At 48.8% G+C, this 24,839-nt stretch overlaps 1 protein-coding gene across 1 annotated transcript in view; it reads right to left on the reverse strand.

Annotated features, from left to right (window-relative positions):
* Positions 1 to 24,839, reverse strand: part of LOC100074664 (Grid2 interacting protein) — a 70,666-nt gene that overhangs the window by 40,680 nt on the left and 5,147 nt on the right. The window contains 3 exon segments of the mRNA XM_039910951.1: positions 275 to 344; positions 2,889 to 2,974; positions 5,664 to 5,918. Of these exon segments, the coding sequence (XP_039766885.1) occupies positions 275 to 344; positions 2,889 to 2,974; positions 5,664 to 5,918 (411 nt within the window).

Here is a 24,839-nt window from a genome sequence, read left to right on the forward strand (position 1 = left end):
CCTTAACATCCATCTAGCTGAAGCACGTGGTGAGAACGAGGGTTGTGGCAGAATTGAGGGTGCCCGCTCTCCTCCCCCGCCTCCTCTCTTGTCTCTGTCCCTCTGCACACCGCCATCCCCCCACCCCATCCTCTCTGTGGGACACTGTGCTCTGCCTCCTCTGGGCACACCCCTCTCACCTAGCTTTGCCTCCTCTCTCTCTTCCGTTCTCCCCCACCAGCCCCGCCTGCCCCTGCCCCTTGGGTGATCGCCGGCTGGTCAGTCGCCCTCATACCTCATGTCCAGCCCATTGAGGAACAGGATGCGGTCCCCTGACTTGAGGGAAGCATTTTCGGCCGGGCTGCCTGAGAGCAAGAGAAAAAGACACACGCTTCAGCGGTGTCCTGGGGAGGAAGTGTGGGCGTCTGCCGCGTCTCTCCGGTCTCCGGGACACATCTGTCACCGCCCTTTTTGGCTCAGAGCGGCTCCGCCCTGAGCCCCACCTGCCGCAGGGACCCTAACACTCATCACCCCTTTCCCAGCCTCCAGGATCGTGGAGTCCCTTCCTAGTCGGTGGAAGCAATCCCGCTAACGCCTTCTCCAACCTGAGCCACCCGCACCCTAAATCTCCCTCTCCCCTGAGCCTCATTTTCAAGATGGGGATTTAGCACGCTAATCCCGGCATGGCACAACCCAATTTCACAGCCCAAGCCCTGTCCCCAAAGCCTCCTTCTGGAAGCGGTGCATCAGCAGGAAGAGGGAGAAATCTAGGTCAAGGATAAGCAGATGAAAGCAAGACTCCCGGCAGCGTAACAAGAAAGCCAAACCCCTTATGGGGCATCCCTGGGGCAGGATCCTGGGATGTTTTGTGAGGACACTGCCTCATGCTGCCAGAGCAAGACATTCTGAGAAATGGCTGGGAGCCAGCGGGGTGAGAGTGCAGCTGTTAGACAGTCCTTCCAGTGCCCAGGGTGAATAACGGCTAATGGAGATCTTGTGGAACACCGAGTGGAACACAGGGAATGAGGGGTAGGTGGGATCTAGCACTTTCTGCCGGAGGCAGGCATGGGCCCAAGGACCACAACCAACTCCCAGAAGAAAGTCATTTCTCTTTCATGAAATTGGAAGAACATTTCTGGTTCTCTGGCTGGCCTCGGACCTGACCCGATTCCCGTGGCCTGAGAACTGGAAGGGTCATTATAATGTTACCAAGATTCCAGTGGTAAACAAGCCCCCTGCCCCCTTGGTTCAGAAGGTGCCCGCTTCTCTCCCCACTTTAGTGGCATCCTTGGAACTCAGGATGGTTGCACTTAGATCCAAATTCTGGGCAACTGGCTCTAGAAAGATGGTTAGGCCACTTGCCCACACTAGAAGCAGCATGGCCTAGTAGATAAAGTATGGTCTGGGAGTCAAAAGGACCTGAGTTCTAATCCCAGTTCTGCCACTGGTCTGCTCTGTGACCATGGGCAAGTATTTACTATTTACTTTGGGCAGAGCACTGTACTAAGCATTTGGGAGAATTCACTACGGTTGGTGGACATGATCTCCTCTGTCTTCTGCTGGGGAAAGCATCCAGGATTAAATAAAGCCATCTGAGTGTATGGTCCAGGTGGGCAGGGAATGTATCTTGTGCTTCTGAGTACTCTTCCAAGCACTTAGTATGGGAAATCACATTCAGAAGATGCTCGTTGCCCTATTCCTGGAGAATGGTGGGGGAAGGGAAGCAGATGGTAGATTTTGTGGAAGTCGGTAGAACACAGAGTCCTGCAAAAGCTGTGATGAATGACCTTGACCCCTACTAGAAAGGGAAATTGGCTGGTGTCCCTTTCAGTCTGGGCAAAGACAGCGGACTGAGGCATGATCTTTTGGGATGCCATCCAATTTCAGTTTCCATTTGGACTGGGCCTAGTTGTTAATAATACTTCTTGTGGTATTTGATAAGCACTTAACAAACAATGGGGTAGATACAAAATAATCCATCTGACAGAGTCTCTATCCCAAATGGAGCTCCTAGTCTAAGGAGGAGGGAGAGCAGGGATTTAATCCCCATTTTACAGATGAGAAAACTGAGACTCTGAGAAGCTAAGTGACTTGCCCAAGGACACTCAGCAGGCAAGTGGCGTAACTGGGGTTAAAACCCAAGTCCTCTGACTCCCAGGCCTGTGGTCTTTCCAGCAGGTGACCCAGCTTCTCCTGAGTCGCAGTACTACGGCTGACTTCCAGTTTTGTGTAGAGCAGCTTTTGTGGAGATAAAAGAATTAACCGCCCCCTATTTTTTTTAATGTTTTATGTTAAGTGCTTACTAGGTGCCAGGCATTGTTCTAAGCGCTGGGGTAGATACAAGTTGATCATGATGTGTATATATCTACGATTCTATTTATTTTGATGGTACTGATGCTTGACTACTTGTTTTATTTTGCTGTCTCTCTCCCCCTTTTAGACTGTGAGACCGTGGGCAGGGACTGTCTATCTGTTGCTGAACTGTACATCCCAAGCTCTTAGTACAGTGCTCTGCACACAGTAAGTGCTCAATAAATATGATTGAATGAATGAATGAAAGGTTGGACACAGTCCATTTCTCAGATGGGGCCCACATTCTTAATCCCCACTTTTCAGATGAGGAAACTGAGGCATAGAGAAGTGACTTGCCCAAGGTCACACAGCAGACTAGTAGCGTAGCTGGGGCGGCCCTTCTGATTCCCAGATCTGGGCTCTATCCATTCGGCCACACGGCTTCCACTTATGTTCCTAGTGGAACGAATATGGCGGTCCCTGTTTAACCGTAGGAGGCAGAAGGAAAGCAAGGTCCTTCGGTCTGGGATGTGACCGGGGCAGCCTGAAGTCCCGGCCCGAGGGAATCGTGACCCCAGTCCAACCAGACGGAGCCCTCCGCCTTCAGGTCTCCTTACCGGGCAGGACGGACTCAATCCACACGGGGGCATGCCCTCGGAGGGTGAAGCCGAAGCTCTTGTTGCCTTTGTAGACTCTAACGGTTCTGCAGGAAGAAAGAAGAGAGGATGGGGTGGGCATGGACATGGGGAGGAGCTCTGAGCCAAGCCTGCCGGTTCGATCAATCCGTGGTATTTATTGGGCGCTTACTATTAGCAGAACAACCTCTCCCAGCCTTCTTCCCCTCCTCTAGTCACCCCCAGCCATAAGGGACATTCCAAGTGCTTATTACAGTGCTTACTTGGAACAGTGCTTGGCACACAGTAAGCGCTTCATAAATACCATCATTATTATAAATACGATTGAATGAAAGAAGGTGGGGAACAGGGCACAGGAAACACCACCCCAGTGTGGGGATGAAGGGGCAGGGGGAGCTACCGGGGCCCTCCTCCTCACCCATCCCCACTTCATCCCCTCCCTCCCCAGGATGAGCTCCAAATTTCGCCGCCACCTCAGACAGCTCTCTCCTCTCATCCCCTGAGTGGTTCTATTCTCTCTCTCTCTCTCTTTCTCTCACTCTCTCTCTCACACACACACACATACACAGGAGGAGGCAGGCACCCTGCCCTTCCCCATCCCTTGGGGGGCTTTCTGGGAGCTTGAGGTGAACATACTCACTGGAGGATGAGAGACAAGTGCTGCAGGCCTCCCCAAGTGAGTCGCAGAAAGTCCAGGGAAAGGGGCCTGGAGGATGCCGGGATGGCAGGGGCCTAGTTTAGAGGTGCAGCCTCCCTGCCTTGCCTCAGACTGGATACCGCAAGATCTGGACCTTCAAGGTCCCGGCTATCGATCAATCAGTGGTGTTTATTGAGCACTTACTATGTGCAGAGCACTGCAGTAAGTGCTTGGAAGAGTTCAATACAGCAGAATCAGCAGACGTTCTTAGCAGACATGTTCCCTGCCCATAACGACCGTAACAAGCTTACACCCCTGCTTAAGGAGAGCTATTGGCTGGACTGGACAGTCAACCCCCTCTCCCACTCTCCTCTGAGCCACGGAAGGGCAGGTTGGCCTGGGCTGGGGGCTGTGGGAAGAAGGAGTCACGCTCATCCCTCTCAGCGAAGGTGATTCCTTGAGGGCAGAAATCATGTCTACTAGCTCTATTATCCTCTAAACTGTAAGCTCCTTGTGGGCAGGGAATGCGTCTACCCACTCTGTTATAATGTACTCTTCCAAGTGCTTAGTGCAGTGCCTTGTACACAGTAAGTACTCAATAAATACCAACTACTGTTTGATTGTTCACCCAAGAACTTAGAACAGTGCTCTACAGAGTAGGCACTCAGGACTGATTGAGAGCTGGGACTCCTTCTAAAATGCTAGAGTGATTAAGGCCCAGGTAACTAACCCCCTCCGGGGCTTTTAAAAGAACCCAGAATGGTGACTTGTAGGTGCAACCTTAAAGTGAAGTGGAGGCAGATAAGATTACCAGATAATGTTGGTCTCAGATAGCAGGCCTGGGGGTTCCCTTGCATCTGCTTGGTGGAAGCAAGGGCGGGGAATCTGTCAAACCAAGTCTTCCCTCCTGCCATTTCTCCGGTCTCAGGGTTGGGTTTTTTTTGCCGAGGCTGTGGATGTTTACTGGCCACCCGCTATGTGCTTTCCCCCCTCCCCCAGAAACAGAAGGTAGGAATTCAGTGCCCGTCTGCTCCTGTGAAAAGACAGCCTGGCTTTCCTCCTTTTCCATCCCCCTCCCCCCCCCCCAGAATGCACTCACATACACACACAGACAATCCCACGCATGGCTAATATGCAGAGGTTTGTGACCTGCGCGGATTCATTTCATGCTTGCGGTAAATATTAAACAAGCACCGATTCAAACCCGCACACAGACGCCACCGCTCGGTCTGCACCCATTCAGCCCAGGTCTCGAGCGCACGGCCTCCCAGGATCTCCCCGTTTCACACCTCCTGATCCGAGGGGAGGGTACATGGTTTATCTCACCACAGGAGGCCGTTTGGGTCTAGTCTACCCCAGGGACGCTGGGCTGGGAGAGATGGGGGGGGGGGGGGGGGGGGGGGCCCTCTAGTCTAGAGCTGCTTCAGTAGAACGGCTCTGGCCTCTGGTCAGCTCAGGCCTGATGGATACCAGGGAGCCTGGTTTGGCTCTGGCCCAACAGCTGGGGTGTGGGACTCAGCTAACAATAATAATAATAATGTTGGTATTTGTTAAGCGTTTACTATGTGCAGAGCACTGTTCTAAGCGCTGGGGTAGACACAGGGTAATCAGGTTGTCCCCCGTGAGGCTCACAGTCCTAGAGCAGTCTCCGGCCCCGTCCCTGAGAAGGCTGCAATTCGCTCCTGGAGCTCTGTGGACCCCAGTAACCGAGGGCAGAGCAGGCCTTCCCCGAGCTCTACCTTCTTCCTCTGGGGATGAGGGCAACGGGCCCTAACATTTGAGGAGGGAGGTTAGGCAAAGACTTGTTCGTCTCGCTATTCTGTGTTCCTGGGATTCAGGTACCCACACTCCCACCCATTTCCCAGAATTCGGAATCCTTGAGGTGGAGGGAACTTCATGAAGCCTTCTAGTCCATCCCCTTGCCTCCAACCATTTGGTCCAAAATCACATGCGCATACGCACGGCCGATGCCTCGTCTTCAGACCCCCTTACTCTCTTTCAGCTGATGGAGCTGCCTCATCCTCACTCCTAAAGATCCCCCCCAAGAGCCCCAGTTCCCATATTTCCCCAGGGCCAGCTGGCCCCGTCAGTCTCCCCATAGGGCGGGGGACCAGCCTCACCTGCGGGCAGCCCCCGAGCTCACACTGCCGGCGATCAGAGACGTGGTCTTCCTCAGGCCCTTGCCCACCTCCTCCTGGCTCCGGGGTATGGAGCTGGCCCGGGTGGACACCAGCAGCCGCTCGTGGTGGTCCTCGCTGCGGCTGCGCCTCAGCCTGTTGGCATGCTGCTCGCTCTTGCTCCGGCAGATCTTACTGATCAGGCTCTGAGACACCACCTCGTCGAAGCGCTGCCGGTGCTTCTTGGGGATGAAGATCCTGGCAAACATGAGGACGGTGAAGAGAAAGCGGGCAGCGGAGACCGGCCTCCCCACCGGCGCCTTCGGCGAGGTGGCCCGGGATCTCACACGCGCCTGGAGAGCCTCACACGCTCCAGGAGTGAATGAATTACACTCGTCACGACGTGGGCTGCTCGGCATCTGTCGGCGTCACGTGACGCTATTATGGAACGCCTCACCCCACTCGCACGCCACTGTACGCAGCTGAAAGGGCTCTGATACCAAGCTTGGCCGAGCAGGGCTGCACACGCACGGGGAAGTGTGGGAGTCGTTTCGTCGAAGGCGGAAGTCACGGCCGCCCCTCCTGCCTCTCCCTCTGCTCACCTACCCCACTCCGTCACCACCTCGATCCCAGGATGACTCTGAAGACAGAAAGTACCATTCCCACGGCATTGATTCCTTTTAACAAATCCCATTTCCTTGGGTTTCTCTAGTCCAAATCTCCTCCAGTTGTTTTTTTGTTGTTGTTCTTTTTGGCTACTGTTGTCTCCTCCCCACAGCTCAAAGCTGCTCATTTTCCTGAAGGCTTCAGTGCGCCTCATCAGCCCATCCCAATTTACATATTGGCTCTAATGATGATGAATGGGGCATTCGGGAAGTGCCTACTTTGTGCCAAGTTCTCTTCTCCCTCACCTTGCCAACTGGCACCCTTCATTGCTCTCTAGCTCCCTTTTGAAAGGTCTCCCACCTCCAATCTTTTGCTCTCACTGTTCCCCCAGCCTGGAATGTCCTCTCCCCAACAAGAAAATCCACCAGTCCACCACTCACCCCATCTCCTTTAGGAAACCATCCCACATTAATTCTCAACTCTAAAATGGTGTCAACCGACAGCCATCCTTACGCTTATATACCAGTGTATATTCAGGCATTTTTTAATGGTATTTGTTAAGCACTCACTCTGTGTTTGGCACTGCACTAAGCACTGGAGTGGATACAGGCTAATCAGGATGGACACAGTCCACATCCCACATGGGGCTCACAGTCTTAATCCCCATTTTACAGGTAAGGTAACAGATGTAGAGAACTGAAGTGACTTGTCCAGGGTCACACAGCAGAATAGTGGAGGAGCTGGGATTAGAATCCAGGTCCTTCTGACTCCCATGCCCATGCTCTATCCACTAGGCCATGTCGCTTCAATAAATACTATTGATGGGCGGATATCAGAGGACACGTGTCCAGTGAGCCCTTGGCAAAGTCTGTACTGTCAATAATAATGATGAGATCAATGATAGAATAATAAGGAAAAAACGATTTTACTGGTGAGAACCCCGACTCTTCCCGAGGCACTGACTGTCTGTGGGGATGTGACCGAACTCTGAGACACTCGCCATGGAAGTTATCTGTGGTCACACCCCAACGGCCTCCAAATACCCCAACTGCCCAGCACTCCTCCTCCCTGTCCCTATCATTCCCTCATCTGGATACAGAGGCCAGGCATGGCTGTCTGGGTACCCTCCCCACCCCCCTCTCCCTGACTGGCACAACGAGGCAGATCTTAAATGAAATGGGTGGATGAATCAAAACCGGACCCCGGAAAACTGCTCTCTCCAGAAGCTATTCCCTGGCCTGCTGCTCCAGTGTCCAGAGCAGTGCGGCAAGAGTGTGGAGGAGCTGAGCAGAGGGAGAGAGAGAGAGAGAGAGAGAGAGATTGTGACTGCGATACTGGGACTGCAGTGAAATGAGTGTTGCCACTTTACTCCAGGGATTTAGTTTAAAAAGTCAGCTGGCACCAAGAGAAGCATACTCTGGGGATGCCTCCAGCCGGGACTCCCAGCGATCTCCGGGGAATCTCTCTAGGTCCGGGTCTGGACGGCCCTTAACCACCTCCCCTCTCCCCTCTGACCCCCATCAGTCACTCGTACATACACACAGGGGTTTTATTCACTGTCCACAATAGAGATGGGGATGTGCCCATTTCCAAGGCTGAAATACAAGAATACACAAGGACTATCAAAAACAAACACACACACACGCACACACTGAGTTTTGCTTTGACATTTCCCTGGGATCGAACCCTACGTAGTTCCATGGAGAAGCGTCAATTTTTCACTAACGCACTGGTATGCAGGGGCTTCTGGTGAGGAGGAGGAATCGGGGCAGAGTCAGCTGCACCGATACACGACCCACCCGTGGGAGAAGGGAAGAGCATCTGAGGCAAAAGAGCCGCTTAGCAAAGCAGACAGAACAGTCGAGCCGTCATTACGTCTTCCACGAATCCTTCAACTTCCTCCCCTCCCCCGGCATATCTCCACTCCTCTCCCTTACGTCGGTCATTAATTCATTCAATCGGATTTATTGAGAGCTTACTCTGTGCAGAGCACTGTACTAAGCACTTGGGAGAGAACAATAAACAGGCACGATCCAGGCCTTTCAGCCTCTGTCTTGTTCCATGTCCTTGGCTAGGTAATCTCACTCTCAGGCAGGTTTCCAGTTTTCTGGATAGTTCAGACCAGAAATCTCGATAATTGGGTAGGGACCTCAATTATTCAGATAATCGAGTAGTGGCTGGAGGGGAGGGTGCAGTACCGTAGGGAGAGAGACAGACTGTAAGCTCCTTGTGGGCAGGGAACATGCCCACCAACTCCGTTTTACTGTACTCTCCCTAGCTCTTAGTACGGTACTCTGCACACAGTAAGCGCTCAATAAAAACCACTGATGATGATGATGATGATGATAATCTCCCCTAATAATGTTGGTATTTGTTAAGCGCTTACTACGTGCCGAGCACTGTTCTAAGCGCTGGGGGAGATGCAGGGTAATCAGGTCGTCCCACGTGAGGCTCACAGTTAATCCCCATTTTACAGATGAGGTAACTGAGGCACAGAGAAGTGAAGTGACTCGCCCACAGTCACACAGCTGACAAGCGGCAGAGCCGGGAGTCGAACCCGTGACCTCTGACTCCGAAGCCCAGGCTCTTTCCGCTGAGCCACGCTGCTTCCCTAATGTCCTTCTTCATTCTGCCAAGGGAAGCCCGTCTTTCCTGGAGGGAGGAGGTGACTTCCAAGCTTTTCCCCCATCTTGCTCTCGAGCTTCCTGTTCCTGGATCCTGAGGGAGAGAACTGCATTTACGAACCCTACCGATGAGTCTATCTGCCAAAGGGTCTTAGAGTTTGATTAGTGGATCCATCCATGGACAGCCTATCTCAGTGAGCCAAGGTCCTATTCATTCAGTCAATCGTATTTATTGAGTGCTTACTGCGTACGGAGCACTGTAATGAGCGCTTGGGAGAGTATGACACAACAAACAGATACATTCCCTGCTCACAACGAGCTCACCGTCCCAGGATCGAATCTTTCAGCTGCTTTCTCAGTGTGCAATTCTACGCAAATTCGGCTCCACCACTTGTCTGCTGTGGGACCTTGAGCAAGAAACTTCTCTGTGCCTCAGTTACCTTATCTGCAAATGGGGTTTAAGACTGTGAGCCCGATGTGGGATATGACTATATCCAACCCGACTAGCTTGTATCTACCCCAGAGTTTAGTATAGTGCCGTATTCATAGTAAGCACTTAACAAATACTGTAAAAAAAAAAAAGAAAGAATGTGGAACGTTTCTACCAACTGTTATATTGTATTCTCTCAAGGGGTCAGTACAATTCTATGCACACTAAGTACTAAATAGATACCACTGATGGATTGAAACCTCAGTTTGCCATGCTGTAGAATGGGAATGATAATAATAACCTTTTTGTCCACTGAAGACTTTTTTTAAATGTAAATTCTAGGTAAATCACAGGACGAAAGCAGACTTCAGTATGTTCAAAACATTTTCTGCCTCCCGGAGATTTGAGCAGAACTCTTCGTCATCCAGCTTGGATAAGCAGGAGACCACCCGACAAAGGACACTCTTTGGGTTCCCATTTCATATCTCTTTCATTTTCTAAGCTGAAAGAGAACTATGTTCAAACATCCGAGTGTTGCGGAACATGAATTTTTTTAAGACGGTATTTGTTAAAACTGTTTACTATGTGCCAGGCGCCGTATTAAACACTGGTACAGATGGATAACCACTAATCAGGCTGAATGCCGCCCATGCCGCACATGGGGCTCACAGTCTTAGTCCCCATTTTACAGATGAGGAAACTGAGGCTCAGAGAAGTGAAGTGACTTGCCCAAGGACACACAACAGACAAGTAACGGAGTCGGGATTAGAACCCAGGTCCTTCTGACTCCCGGGCTTGTGTTCTATCCTCTAGGCCATGCTAATTCTTAATTGTGAACATTGAGAAGATGTGTGAGTGGACTGAACTGGTTTTTCATGTTTTCTGCTTATGGTTGAACACAGCGAAACTGTGCGCTGAGTAGTGACTGAATATTCCTCCACTGAACTGGGTGATTGTGAATTTCCCATAGTAGCAAATAAACATTTAAACTAGTCATAATCAGAGTCAGGAAATATGCATGTCTCCCAGTCTTTTGGGGACCTAGCAAGGTCTGAGGCCTGCCGAAAGTGGAGAATTCAGCCACCTTAGGATAACAGCCCACCAGAAGGACTGAGACCCCACTATTAAATTTACAATTTAGATGAGGCCAGCCAAGTCAGAAAATAAACGCTGGTAGATTCTAACATACAAATACACAAATATCTACCTTTGCAAGGAGGATGAGAGTCACGTGAGCTTTTTGGATCCACCAGGGGAAGTCTTTTTCTAAGAGTTGGACTCTGAGGTGGATTCTGAAAGAGGAGGAAGGGGACTTCGGTGGATGAGGAGAGAGTGAGTCTGGTCCTTACAGGGGCAACCCCTGTGCTCCTCCCATGCCTGATTAGACTGTAAGCCCATCGATGGGCAGGGACTGTCTCTATCGGTTGCCGAGTTGTACATTCCAAGCGCTTAGTACGGTGCTCTGCACATAGTAAGCGCTCAATAAATACTATTGAATGAGTGAATGGAGAGGGGAGAGCCCATTTAAGGACCTGGGTTCTAATCTCAGCTCTGCCACTTGCCTGCCACCTGACTTTGGGCAAGCCACTTAGTTTCTCTGGACCTCAGTTTCCTCATCTGTAAAATGGGATTAAGATACTCATTCTCCTTGTCTCTTAAACCATGAGCCCCATGTGGGACGGAGACTGTGTCCGATCCACTTATCTTGTATCTACCCCCGGTGCTCGGCACTTAGAAGGAACTCAACAGACACTACAATTATCATTATGGTTATTACTGGGGCGATGAGAAGTCCTAAGGCCGGAGAATACTTGATCCTCGTTGAGCTCAGAACAAAGACTGTGTCCAACCCCATAACCTTGTATTTAGTCCAACACTTAGTACAGCACCTTACTCGTAATAAGAGCTCAGTATATACCATAAATCAATAGTCTTCGAGCCCTCGGGAGCACGGATGGAAAATATAGGTTTTGAGCAGGCCAAAACAACAGAGGATCCCCCAAACGATCCTCTTGCCCAGGCGCTTGTCAGAGGAGAAGGAGAACTGTAAATAATATGGTAGCTACATTTTTTCCAAATCTCCTCAAATGGATACCCCAGCTTAGCCCTAGAAGGACTCGAGGAAGACAGAGCGCCATATTTCCGTCAGCGAAGCCTGCCAGGCCATCACAGAGCCCATGCCTTCCGAGATCCCGTGATTATCTGCAGGGCCATTTCTCTTTTCAGAGCTCTATTTTCCACAGCTGCAGGCTAATTAGAACAGAGGTTGCTTCAGAATACAAAATGGTCTACCTCAAGTAATCTTCCATCCGTTTCATTATTCGGGAATTAGTGTAGGTGGAGCACTTAGTTACTCAATGAGAACACAAAATTAATGAATCCCAGGTCACACTGACACAGTTTTTACAGTTTCAGGCTCATAATTCAATTGTCAATTGGGGGGGGGGGGAGGGGAATAGAAAACAAATTAAGACGCACATCTCTCCGTTCCCAGGGAAGAACAACATGGAGTCTTAATCAGCCCTAATGAGTTACGAATTACCATTCGAAGCAATTTCTCCGGTTTCTGAAACTCGCCGACTGTGAGCCCCATGTGAGACCTGATGATCTTGTATCTACCCCACTGCTTAGTTCAGTGCTAGGTGCCTAATAGGTGCTTAACAAATGCCACAATTGTTATTTTATGAGCTGTCGCGGTGAGAGGAGGATGAGTAAGGAGAATGGGGGAGGAAAGTCGAACTCTTTGGGGAATCAACCACTGCAAAGTGTCCAGAGAATTGCTCAAGTTCTCCAAGCAAATCAGAGCCACTTGTCAGCTGTGTGACCTTGGGCAAGTAACTTCACTTCTCTGTGCCTCAGTTACCCCATCTGTCAAATGGGGATTAAGACTGTGAGCCCCACGTGGGACAAAGACTGTGTCCAACCCCATAACCTTGTATTTAGTCCAACACTTAGTACAGCACCTTACTCGTAATAAGAGCTCAGTATATACCATAAATCAATAGTCTTCGAGCCCTCGGGAGCACGGATGGAAAATATTTATAGGTTTTGAGCAGGCCAAAACAACAGAGGACAGTTCTTATCAGGACTCCTTCTCAGCTCCTCACGGGGACCCGTCTGACTATCTTCTGGAAAGAGGCTTTGAAGGAGGTTTTGGTCTAGATGATTAATCTCAGTCTGATAGTTCTTTTCCCTCGGGTTGTCGCTATTTGGCCTCAATTTTCCTTGACTTAATTTCATCTGCCGTTCTCTGAAGTGCCACCTCGCCACGGGTCAGCAGATCGACCCTGCTTTTTCTGAACATGCCTCCTCAGTTAATCACAAGTGGGATTCAGATTCCCCGCTCAGCCTTTGCCGAGCCGAGTAGCGCACAGTGGGTAATATGGGGCTTTTGATGACAAGTGCTTAGTACAGTGCTCTGCACACAGTAAGCGCTCAATAATTATGATTGAATGAATGAATGATCTTCCTCATAAATCAATTCCTTCCAGCCATGTAATCATGTCAGCTGTTCTTTCCTGAACCCCCTCCAGTTGGTTTTTACCCTCCCAGGAGTGAGGAGGAGCTCAGAACAGGAGCAAAGTCACCTCCCCAGTGACTCCCGCTCCAAGCTCCAGATCAGAACTCTGCTACGCAAGCAGTCCCCCAAAGCATCAGCCTGTTTTGCTGCCGTTTCACATTCCTGCCTCCTAATTGTCTTCCCACATTCACCTCTGGGTCTCTCTCAGCATTGCGGTTTCCAGGCATCTACCTCCCACCGAATATCTGTTCCGCAACGATTTCCCTTCTCCCAGTAGGACCAAGTGGCTCTTCTTCTAAACGGAATCCACTTCCTTTTTCTTTTTGTACTTCCCTCACTTGTTTAGCACCGTTTTAGGATGTTGGACTAGCTTTTTTTTTTTTTCCTCACATCTCGGTGGCATGGCCTCAGCTCCCAAATTTAGAGCCTCCTGTGAATCTCATCAGTGGGAAAATTTAATTAACGAGGGTGTTGGAGCAGATCTCGGGCAAGGCCTCTCCCTCAAATCTTCCAAGACCAGGGGAATGTTTCTGTTTGTATTTTCCTGTGGCTCTGATTCACTTACCAGTTTTTATTCCATGAGGGAAAATCTTTCTACTAAAAACCAACCTGAACTCACAGGATCAAGAAATTATCCCACAAACATTCCACACTTGCTGTCCTACACCTCTCAGGGGATCTTGAAGCTTAAGCTTCCAGGCTGTCTAAAAGATGATTTGGAACAAAATCCTCCACTTTGCAAAGCCCCATTTCTTTTTTTAAAAATAATATTTGTTAAAGTGCTTACTATATGCCAGGCGCTCTACTAAGCGCCAGGCTAGGTTCAAGCTAATTAGGTGAGACACAGCTCCTGTCCATATGGGGCTCATAGTTTTAATCCCCATTTTACAGATGAGGTAACAGGCACAGATAAAATAAGTGACTTGCCCAAGATCATACAGCAGATGAGTGATAGAGCCAGGATTAGAACTCAGATCCTTCTGACTCCCAGGCCCGTGCTCTATGCACCAGACCATTCATTCATTCACTCATACTTATTGAGCGTTTACTGTGTCCAGAGCACTCTACTAAGCACTTGGAAAGAACCATTCAGGAACAAAGAGAGACAATCCCTGCCCACAGTAGGTTCACACAGAAGAGGGGAGACAGACATCAAAACAAGTAAACAGGCATCAGTAACATCAGTATAAATAGAATTAGCTAGCTAGATAGATATAAACATCAGAACAAGTAAAATAGGCATTACTATAAATAAATAGAATTATAGATATGCACAAGTGCTGTGGTGTGGGGAGGGGTGTAGAGCAAAGGGAGAGAGTCAGGGGGAGGGAGAGTTGAGGAAAAGGGGATGCTTAATCTGGGATGCTGCTTCTCTAATTATCTGTGATCTAATTATCTCATATCTACTCTAGTGCTTGGCAAAAAATACACACTTAATAAATACTACCGTTACTGTGATTGGGTTACGAGATTTTACTTCCGCTGCATGTTCCCAAGAGCCTAGCCTGGAACCCTGCACAGAATAATACTGATGGTGGTGATGGTCATGCAGAGGAGAGGGTCAAAGCAACTGCTCTTAGTATTTTCCTCCATCGCCTTCCTACGACACAGGAAAAAAATCAGGCCTCTGCAGAGGAGAGTAGATAGTTGAGAGCACAGTATCCAATCTGGGTTTTCTTATTCCACTTTCTTGCTCTGTCCCAACCCCCACTTTAATAGGGATCACATTTTGGATCTCCAGGGTGCCTTTTGTCCTAAGGGCTCAAAGTGCTTTCCCAACCATAGTTACCTTCCCAGCGTTCCTAGGAGAGGAGTAGAGAGGGAGCAGTCAACTGTTACTTGTTTACAGGCAGAGAAAATGAGACCGGAGAAATAACAAGATTTGTCGGCACCGCTCAGAGCGGGGCAGAGCCGGGGATTCCAAGTCAGGTACCAAGAACCTCCCTGCGAGGCTCATTTGCATTCACAACCTATAGCCACTGAAGGCGAATCTACCAAATGGCAATTACCAATCAATCATATTGATTGAGCGCTCACTTTGCGCAGAACACTGACTAAGCCCTTGGGAGAGTACAATATAACAGAGTTGGTAGTCACTTTCCTTGCCCACACTGACTTTACCAAGGTCTGGAGAAATTGGGTGAGGGTTCAGGGCTTCAGAACACTTCTGGCATGAAACCTCTCCATTCTTAAGTTCCCGGAGGATGTAGGGGAATAATGATAATTACGGCTACGAGTACCTCCAGTTGGGCAAGCGGTGAAGACGATCGGATAGTTAACAGAGCAGAGTATGATTGTGCTGCCGTATCTGAGGAAGAAACTTCTTTTCATGCAGGTGAATGTAGCCCCCAAAGGTAAATATGCATTCTGGAGGTTTTTTCATTCTTTTATTTTCACTGAAATGTTATTTCTTCTTGTGAATGATGTCCAGCTCCCTGGATTCTGAAAACCCCTGGACTTTTCCTGAGGTGGTGGGGGTTTTTTTGTTTGGGGTTTTTCTGTAATTCACTGCAGAAATGGAGTACTTCTCTTGAAGCGCATGGATTAGCGTGTCAATGATTGAGAAAGATTTAGCTGGTTTAAACTTGGTAGGTTTTCGACAGCTCAATCTCTCTGTCCCTCCAGTGCGGATGCCTCCTCTCAAATCCTGCCACCGATTTTCAGGAATTATTTAGTGAATATTCATGGGTTTTTTCTTTAATTTAAAGATGCTAGTTAGTTAACTAATTGTCTGCAATTAAACTTTATGTTTTAATTCTGTTTCCAGGAAGCTAGCTAGTATGGAGTTGCTAGAAATTCAGTTGTGTTTTGAGTCGATTACAAGATTAGGCAAGGTCAGTACAATTCTTTGGTTATTATATTTAGGTTGATTGTTCGGGAGCTTATTATCCAATTTGTTGATTATCCTATTGTTTCTTTTTTTCTTTCTCTTCTTCCATCATCTGCTTTTTGATTTTCGTTTGTTAGCACCTGGAATTGGGTTTGGTAGTATTTATCGAGTCCCCACTTAGTGCAGTGCACTGTATTAAGCGCTTGGGAAGTTCTGAATAAAGGGGTAACATATTCCCTCTCCACAAGGGGTTTGCACTCTAACTGGGGAGAGAAACATAAAAAGTATTTACTGGAGTAATCGAAATAACCATTGCACAACTGAATAAGCATATTTACAAGAGTACCGAGGATGAGTATAATCGATCAGTGGTATTTATTGAGTGTACTGTACTAAGTACTGTACTAAGCGCTTCGGAGAGTACTACCTCAGAGTAGGTAGACACATTCCCTGCCCATAAGAAGTTTACAGTCTGGAGGGGTGACTGGCATTAAGATAAATTATGAAATGTGAGTTGTAGTGGATAGAGCATAGGCCTGAGTCAGAAGGTCATGCGTTCTAATCCCACTCCACTACTTGTCTGCTATGTGACCTTGAGCAAGTTACTTCACTTCTCTGGGCCTCAGTTACCTCATCTGTAAAAAACGGGGATGAAGAGTGTGAGCCCAATGTGGGACAGGGACTGTGTCCAACCTGGTTAACTTGTATCCACCCTCAACATTTAGAACAGTGCTTGGCCCATAGTAAATGCTTAATTAGTAGCATAATAATAATTATTATTATTATTAAGTGCTTAGCAAATACCATAAAATAATCCGTGGAAGGATTTCAGCTCAGTGAAGACCGTCATCTCTTTGTGGGCAGGGGTCACGTTTACCAAGTACCACGTATTGTACTTTCTCAAGAATTTAATACAGTGCTGTGCACACAGTAAATGCTCAGCAAATCCCACTGAATGAATGATTGATCGGTTGAATTGTATGTCTCTCCATCACTGCTCACGGTTTTAAGTCACTCCTCTCTTCAGCAGTTCCTCCCTAGGGCTAGGCCCATATTTCCTTTGGTCATCTTTTGCCAAGATCATGAGCTCAAGACAGGGAACACGTCCGCTAATTCTGTTGTACCGTACTCTCTAAGTACAGTGCTCTGCATATAATAAGAAGTCAATAAAAACGATTGATCGAAGAAGGGAGCTCAATAATAACGATAGTAATAATAGTAATAGTTTTTGGTAAGTGTTCACTATGTGCCAAGCTCTGTACTAAGTTCCGGAGTAGATACAATATAATCCTGTTAGACCATCCCTGTCCTAGATAAGGCTCACAGTCTAAGGGTGGGGAGAACAGGTATTGGATCCCCTTTTTACAGATGATGAAACTGAGGCACAGAGAAGTTATGCGACTTGGTCAAGGACACACGGCAGGCTAGTGCAGCGTGGCTCAGTGGAACGAGCCTGGGCTTTGGAGTCAGAGGTCATGAGTTCGACTCCCGGCTCTGCCACTTGTCAGCTGTGTGACCGTGGGCAAGTCACTTCGCTTCTCTGTGCCTCAGTTACCTCATCTGTAAAATGGGAATTAACTACGAGCCTCACGTGGGACAACCTGATTACCCTGTATCTACCCCAGCGCTTAGAACAGTGATCTGCACATAGTAAGCGCTTAACAAATACCAACATTATTATTAGTGGCAGAGCAGCTCCTGCTTTAGGGGGTGCAGAATATAAGGAGAACCAAGAAGGATCCCTCATGGCAAGGAAGGCAGTGTGACTTACTGTAAAGAGCACAGGAACCAGAAAACCTGGGTTTTCTGCCACCAGCTTGTTGTGTAGGCAAACCACTTAGCCATTATGTTCAGTTGTTTTATCTGTAAATTGAGGAGTATAATCCCTGTCTCTTCCGTATCCATAGGGATATCGTAAGGGTAAAAGAAGATAACTGGTGTGAAGAAGGCGCTTTGGAAAAAAACAAAGAGCTATATAAACTCTAAGTGTTATTCATTATTATGTCACCTCTAAAACCCTGTCAGGAAGCTCTACCCTGGTGTAAGCAGTGTCATCAGAATTCCTGCTGACTGAAGAGAATTTCAGAACTATTTCTTTAAGAGTGCACTCAAGTATAATTTGCAACACCAACTGTTCCCATTTCATTGTCCAGCTGCCATAGGAGAGATCGACTGTTTTCATTTCGTTGGAAACCACAGTCCCAGTATCTTGTCCACGGCCCACAGACTGGCGAGGGGACAACCGGCTTCTCCCGAGTATTCTGGCGACATTTGGAGAGGGGCTAGCAGAAGCAGCATGTGCGTAGCGGGAGAGGAGAGAGTGATAAAAAGCGGAGGGATTTTGCTAGGACGGTGAGTCACTGCTCCTTTGGGAACAGGGAGCAGGACTAGAGAAACGCGAGGCCAGGGCAGAGTGAGCGTTAGCGGCCCCCACCCTCAGCCCCCCTACTTCCACCTTGGGGTGCCAGGACCAGTTAGGGGAGAAGGTCGAGAGGGAATCAACCCCTGGAGTCTGAGCTCCCCCGCTGGGGCCCAGGGTATCGTTGGCACGGGCTTGAAACGACTGCTCGGTTTTACCGCCTTGCGAATTTAAACTATGCCAATACAAATCTGGGGGAGGGCGGAGGAACCAGGGGCTCGAGTGGCAGAGAGCAGACGTCCTCGGGGTGGGGGTGGGGGAGGCTGGCACGATGAGCAGGAGTCAGAGCTGGGGCTGGGACCAGATGCCGCCCACAAAAGGGCTGGAACAGGAACACATGGAGGCCTGCTGCCGTGCCAAGACCATCCGTTCATCGGTCATGCGGTAGTATTTATTGAGCACCTATCCTGCGTGGCACGCCGTAGTAAGTGCTTGGAAGAGTACAGCAGGGTTGGTAGACACCATCCCCACCCTCAAAGAGCTTACGGTCCAGCGGTGGAAACGGGCGCTAAAATAAATTGCAAATTGGGGGAAACCACGGAGTATAAAGATAGGAATATCAGTGCCGTGGGGTAGCCGTGGCACGAGTAGCTGAGTGCTGCAAATTCATGGATTAAAGTGGATGGGTGATGCGGTAAGAAGGAAATGCAGTGGAAAGATCTGAGATTCGCCAGGGGAGGTGTCCTGGAAGAAATGTGGTTTTAGCAGGGCTTTAAAGATGGGGAGAGAGGAGGTCTGTCAGACGTGAGGAGGGAGAGGGAGTTCCAGACAGGAGGAAGGGTGTGAGCAGGGGGTCGGTGGTTTGAGGGACGAGATCGAGGCTAGGTTAAGTAGATTGATTTTGGAAGAGCAAAATGCGCGGGCTGGGTTGTACTGGGAGAGGAGTGAAAATAGGTAGGAAGGGGAGAGCTGATGGAATCCCTTAGAGCCAATGTTTTTGCTTAATGCGCAGATGGATGGGCAGCCATTACAGATGTTTGAAGAGTGGGGAGATGTATGTAGAATGATGTTTGAGAAAGTTATTCGGGGCAGGAGGGTGAAGGATGGACTGGAGAGGGGAGAGGAGAGAGGCAGGGAGGTCAGTGAGGAGGCCGATCTAGCATTAAACAATAAACTGCCAATCCGACACATGTGAGTGACCAACTGTGGCTCTGACATATTATAATGTATTTTATGCATGTACGTAATATATTTATATTATAAATTTGAAATATATAAATATATTAAATCAGTAATACCTCAAAATGCATAACAAATTTTGGAGCAGTGATGATGATAATTTTAAGTCACCATTCCATACGCCATACATTTCTGAACATTTGAACTATTTTAATAAGGCTTCTACCTCCAGAAAATACGAGCAGAAATGCCGATTCTTTGTCCTCGAAGGGTAGATATTGAACATCTCATTTTCCCTCTTGTTGTCTCCTCTCCTCGTCTTCTTGCTCCACCACTTTCGTCCTCTGCTCCTGCACACCTGTCATTCATTCAGTGGTATTTATTGAGCACTTACTACGTGCAGAGCACTGTACTGAGTGCTTGGAATGGACAAATCGGCAACAGATAGAGACGGTCCCTGCCCATTGATGGGTTTACAGTCTAATCTCTGTGGCGATGAGTGTGTGTTCATGTCGTCAGTTCATGTGGGTTTGGGTCTGGGTGTGTATGTGGTCATGTGTGTGTGTGTGTGTGTGTGTGTTGTGTGTATCCTTGTCTAAGGCTCTGTCTATGGGTACAAGCGTTTTTGGTTTTATTAAGGTAATTGTTAAGTGCTTACTTTGTACCAGGCACTGAACTAAGCACTGGGGTAGCTTCAAGATTATCAGGTTGGATTTAGCCCACATCCCTCAAGAGGCTCACGGTATTAATCCCCATTTTACAGATGAGGAAACTGAGGCAATGAGAGAAGTTAAGAGATCTGTCCAAGGTCACACAGCCAACGAGTGGCAGAGCCGGGATCAGAACCCAGGTCCTCCTGACTCCCAGGCCCGCGCTCTATCTTTTAGGCCATGCTGCTTCTTGTGTCTCCCATGTGTGAAAAGTAGGGGAAGAGGGATAGTGTCCGTGTGTGTGTGAGAGAGAAATTTGAGGGGGGGAGTGTCAGAATCTGGGGTCTAAGACCCTCTTCCCTGCCATGGCTAACATACAAGCGAGTTTGTGGCCAACTTTCAAAGTCGCCCTACCGTGTGGAGCGGTGGGGGCGGCTGTAAAGCCTCTGTTGTGGAAAGTGTGATGGGGAGGGGTCCGGAGATCAGTCAAACAATTGAAGAGTCACCCCTCCCTTCACCATTTTACACCCCTTCTGCCGCTCTGTGGGTGATTCTGATTCAGGAAAGGTTTCTTCATCTAGCCACAAGCCAACAGGGCAGCTCGTGATCCTGATGGCTTAGGAAAGGCTTCTTCATCTGCCTTGCAGCCAATACGAAGCTCAAAAGGTAATGAAAATTGGTTGACCAAAGAAGGGAGGTTAAATCGTTATCATCCTCATCGTCTAGATTGTGATGATTTTTAGATTTCTCTAGACTATGAGCTCCTTGTGGGGGGAGAACGTGTCTGCCAACGCTGTTGTATTGTACCCTCCCAAGTGCTTGGCACAGCGCTCTGTGCTCAGTAAGCACTCAATCAATACCACCGATCGAATGACCGTCCATTCTGTCCTTTGGGTGAAGAGGCCTGGTGATGAGGAGACTGACCATTGAGTAGGGGTGGAGGTGAGGTGGGAAAATTCTGGGTTAGAGTGTGGGGCTGGATTCTCAATGCTCCTTGGGAGTCAGAGGTTGTGGGATCGAATCCCGGCTCTGCCACTTGTCAGCTGTGTGACTGTGGGCAAGTCACTTCACTTCTCTGTGCCTCAGTTACCTCATCTGTCAAATGGGGATTATCTGTGAGCCTCACGTGGGACAACCTGATTATCCTGTATCTACCCCAGCGCTTAGAACAGTGCTCTGCACATAGTAAGTGCTTGACAAATACCAACATCAATGCTTGGGAAAGGTGCCCGAGATGGAGTTGTTCTACTTTTGTCTACTGAATCCCAGGAGATCCCTGCTAAGGTCTACCCCTTTGGATGAAAGTCTGCCCCTTTGGATGACTGCCCAGGGCCTTCCAAGCTTGGAAGATGACCCCGTCCAGTGTTTTTAAAAAATATTATTATTACATATAATTAATAATATATTATTATATCATAATTGTGGTATCTGCCAACTGATTTCTATATGCCAGGTATTGTACTAAGCTCTGGGGTGGATACAGGCAAATCGGGTTGGACGCAGTCTCGGTTCCATGTAGACTCTATCCCCATTTTACAAATGAGGGAACTGAGGCACAGAGAAATGAAATGACTTGCCAGGATCTCACAGCAGGTAAGTGGTGGAACCGGATTAGAACCCATGACCTTCTGACTCCCAGGCCTGTGCTCTATCCATTACGCCAAGATGATTCTCCAGTTCAATGACTAAGACCTCGGCCAGAAGCTCAGGATGCCTATCGTTGGCCAGCAGGGCCCCTCCCGTGCCCTCCCTTCCCCCCTCCACTCGTCAACTCCTTCCATCCACTCCTCACTCCTAGTAGATCTCACCCCCACGAGGCGGCCGTTTCCCGTCCCTTAGGGTAGGCTGGAGCCTGGCTGGTGGCAGAGGTGCTACTCCCGAAGGCCGGAAGTTCCAAAGCGGCCGTGGTCCTGGGGGGCTGGGGGACTTCGGAATAATTGAGGGGGGCCGCCGGGGCCGAGTGGCGCTGGCTCTGAGGGGATCCAAGAGATGATCAAGGAGCTCTTCCATTCTCTATAGGGACATCTTCCCTTTTCCACCTATCTAGCTGCCATGTGGATATTTTAGTGTTTTTTTTATGGTATTTGTTAAGTGCTTACTACGTGCCAGGCACTCTTCTAAGCGCAGGGGTAGATACAAGGTAATTAGGTTGGACACAGTCCGCGTCCCACGTGAGGCTCACAGTCGTAATCCCCATTGTACAGATGAGGTAACTGAGACCCAGAGAAGTCACATGACTTGCCCAAGGTCACGCGGCAGACATGTGGTGGAGCTGGGACTAGTCATGACCTTCTGACTCCCAGGCCCCACACACTATCCACTAAACCATGCTGCCCCTCTCATCCTGGGGGAGCCAACCTGGTGGGAAGTGAGGGAACCCTTCCTAGTGATCATAAAGGGAAACAGAGGCAGATTGACAGTGGCCCCAGCCTAGCCCAGATCCTTCAGGATGATCAGCACTGGAAGGTAAACCTTTCAAACTCCCTAAGTCCCACACTTGCTCCCCAAGAGGTCCATTTGGAGAAATATCCCAGTCACCTCTCTCTGCGGTCCTTCTCCCGACCCCGAGGTTTACTCGCCCTGCGACCCGCCCCCGTCTGGCCCCGGATCGACTTCGGGGAGCTTTCCAGAGACGAATTTTCCCTTCAGGCGATAGGAGTGGGGAGCAACTCTCGGGTATCCTGGAAACTGGGAGATCGAGGAACCTCCAGACTGGTTGCTTAGGAAACCAGGCCCCCTCTGAGAGCTGATCCGTGAAAACCTCCAGGTAGACGACAAGGTGGCACAGTAACTGGCCGTCACAATTTGAGAAGTAATCCAGACTACAAACCCGTGAGCCTCTTGACATTCCGGTGGGTTTCCAGCTACCCTGACTTTTTCTCAATCGGTTTAACTGATTAAGAGCTTCCAGCGGCCCTGATTCTTTTCCAATCAATCGATTAATCAGTCGATGGTATTTATTGGTATTCATCGGAAACAGCGTGGCTTAGTGAATAGAGCACGAGCCTGGGAATCAGAAGGCCCTGGGTTTTAATCCCGGCTCCGCCACTTGTCTGCTGTGTAAACTTGGGCAAGTCACTTAGCTTTTCTGGACCTCAGTTCTCCCTTCTGTATAATGGGGATTAAGGCTGTGAATCCTATGTGGTACAGGGACTGTGTCCAACCCGCTTATCTTATACCTATCCCAGCACTTAGACAAATACCACAAGTATTATTATCATTAACCCTTGCTGGACGCAGGGAGCTGCAAGAATTCAGTAGAGTCAGTGGACATGATTCCTTCAATCAAGAAACTTGTGTCGTCTATTCATTTTTATCTGTGACCTTTGGACATTTGCTATCCTCCCTCAACTCCAAACCCACAGCACTTGTGTAAACACATTTAAGTAATATATTGTAAATTATATATTTATATTAATGTCGATCTCTCCCTCTAGACTCTCAGGTCGTTATGGGCAGGGAACGAGTCCTCAAATCCTGCTGTTTTGTACTCTCCCAAGTGCTTAGTACAGTGCTCTGCACATAGTAAGCATTTATCAAATAGCATCATTTTTCTTCCTCCATTGATTAATTGATTTACAGTCTAACCATGGAGATAGATATTAAAATGAATTCCAGCTGGAGGGATATTTCAAGAAATAAGGAATGAGAAGGAATCCCAGGTGCCAAAAGCCTTCCAATGGGGAGGAGGCAGCTCTAGTCACTATGAAGCTAAGAGTTTTGAGACACCCCAGAACCAGAGGGAAGTCATAAAAGGCAGTTTGGTGTAGTGGATAGAGCCTGGGCCTGGGCGCCAGAAGGTCATAGGTTCTAATCCTGGTTCTGCCACTCGTCTGCTGTGTGACCTTGGGCAAATCACTTCACTTCTCTGGGCCTCAGTTACCTCATCTGTAAAATGGGGATTAAGACTGTGAGCCCTATGCGGGACAGGGACAGTGTCCAACCTGATCTGCATGTGTCCACCCCAGGGCTTAGTACAGTGCCTGTCCCATAGTAAGCATTTAACAAATAGCATCATTTTTCTTCCTCCTAGACTGTGAGCCCCATGTGGGAGGGGGACAGTGTCCAACCCGATTTGCTTGTATCCACCCCAGCGCTTAGTACAGTGCTTGGCACATAATAAGTGCTTAACAAATACCACACATTTTTATTATTAGTAGTAAGTCCAAGGGTGGAGTTCAAGAACAGTGTTGACCTGGTCTATGTCAGCAGAGACTCACCATTTCTAGAACAGACAATTCAGGATACAGTCATTCAATCATTTATTGAGTGCTTACAGTGTGTAAAATTCTATACTAAGCGCTTGGGAGAGTACAATATAACAATATAACAGACATATTCCCTGCCCACAACAAGCTTAGAGTCTAGAGGCAACTCACTCTGGGGGCGGGCCTAGAGCAGGGAGCCTGAATGAGCTTTCCCTCTGCTGGGTTCTGGAGGAGTTGGGTGATTGCAAGCACGTAGGCTGTAGACAGACTCATCTCTAGAATCGGTCAGTCAGTTGCATTTATTGAGCGCTTACTGTGCGCAGAGCACTGTACTAAGCACTCGGGAGAGGACAATCGAACAATAAACAGGCACATTTCCTGCCCACAAGTTTAGTCTAGAGGGGGCTTACAGCCTAGTAAACTTGTTATGGGCAGGGAACGTGTCTGCTAATTCTGTTTTAGTATAATCTTCCAAGCATTTAGGAGAGTGCTCCGCACATAGTAAGCCCTCAGTTGCCTTGCCCCCTTCTACCTCACCTCGCTGTTCTCCTACTACAACCCAGCCCATGCACTTCACTCTCTAATGATGACCTACTCGCCGTACCTCCGTCTCATCTGTTCTGTTGCCGACCTCTCGTCCACGTCCTGCCTCTGGCCCGGAACGCCCTCCCTCTTCATATCTGCCAGACAGTCACCCTCCCCACTTTCAAATCCTTACTGAAGGCACATCTCCTCCACAAGACCTTCCCCCACTAAGCCCTCATTCCCTCTTT

The sequence above is a fragment of the Ornithorhynchus anatinus genome, chromosome 2, assembly GCF_004115215.2.
Source record: "Ornithorhynchus anatinus isolate Pmale09 chromosome 2, mOrnAna1.pri.v4, whole genome shotgun sequence".
Lineage (NCBI taxonomy): Eukaryota > Metazoa > Chordata > Mammalia > Monotremata > Ornithorhynchidae > Ornithorhynchus > Ornithorhynchus anatinus.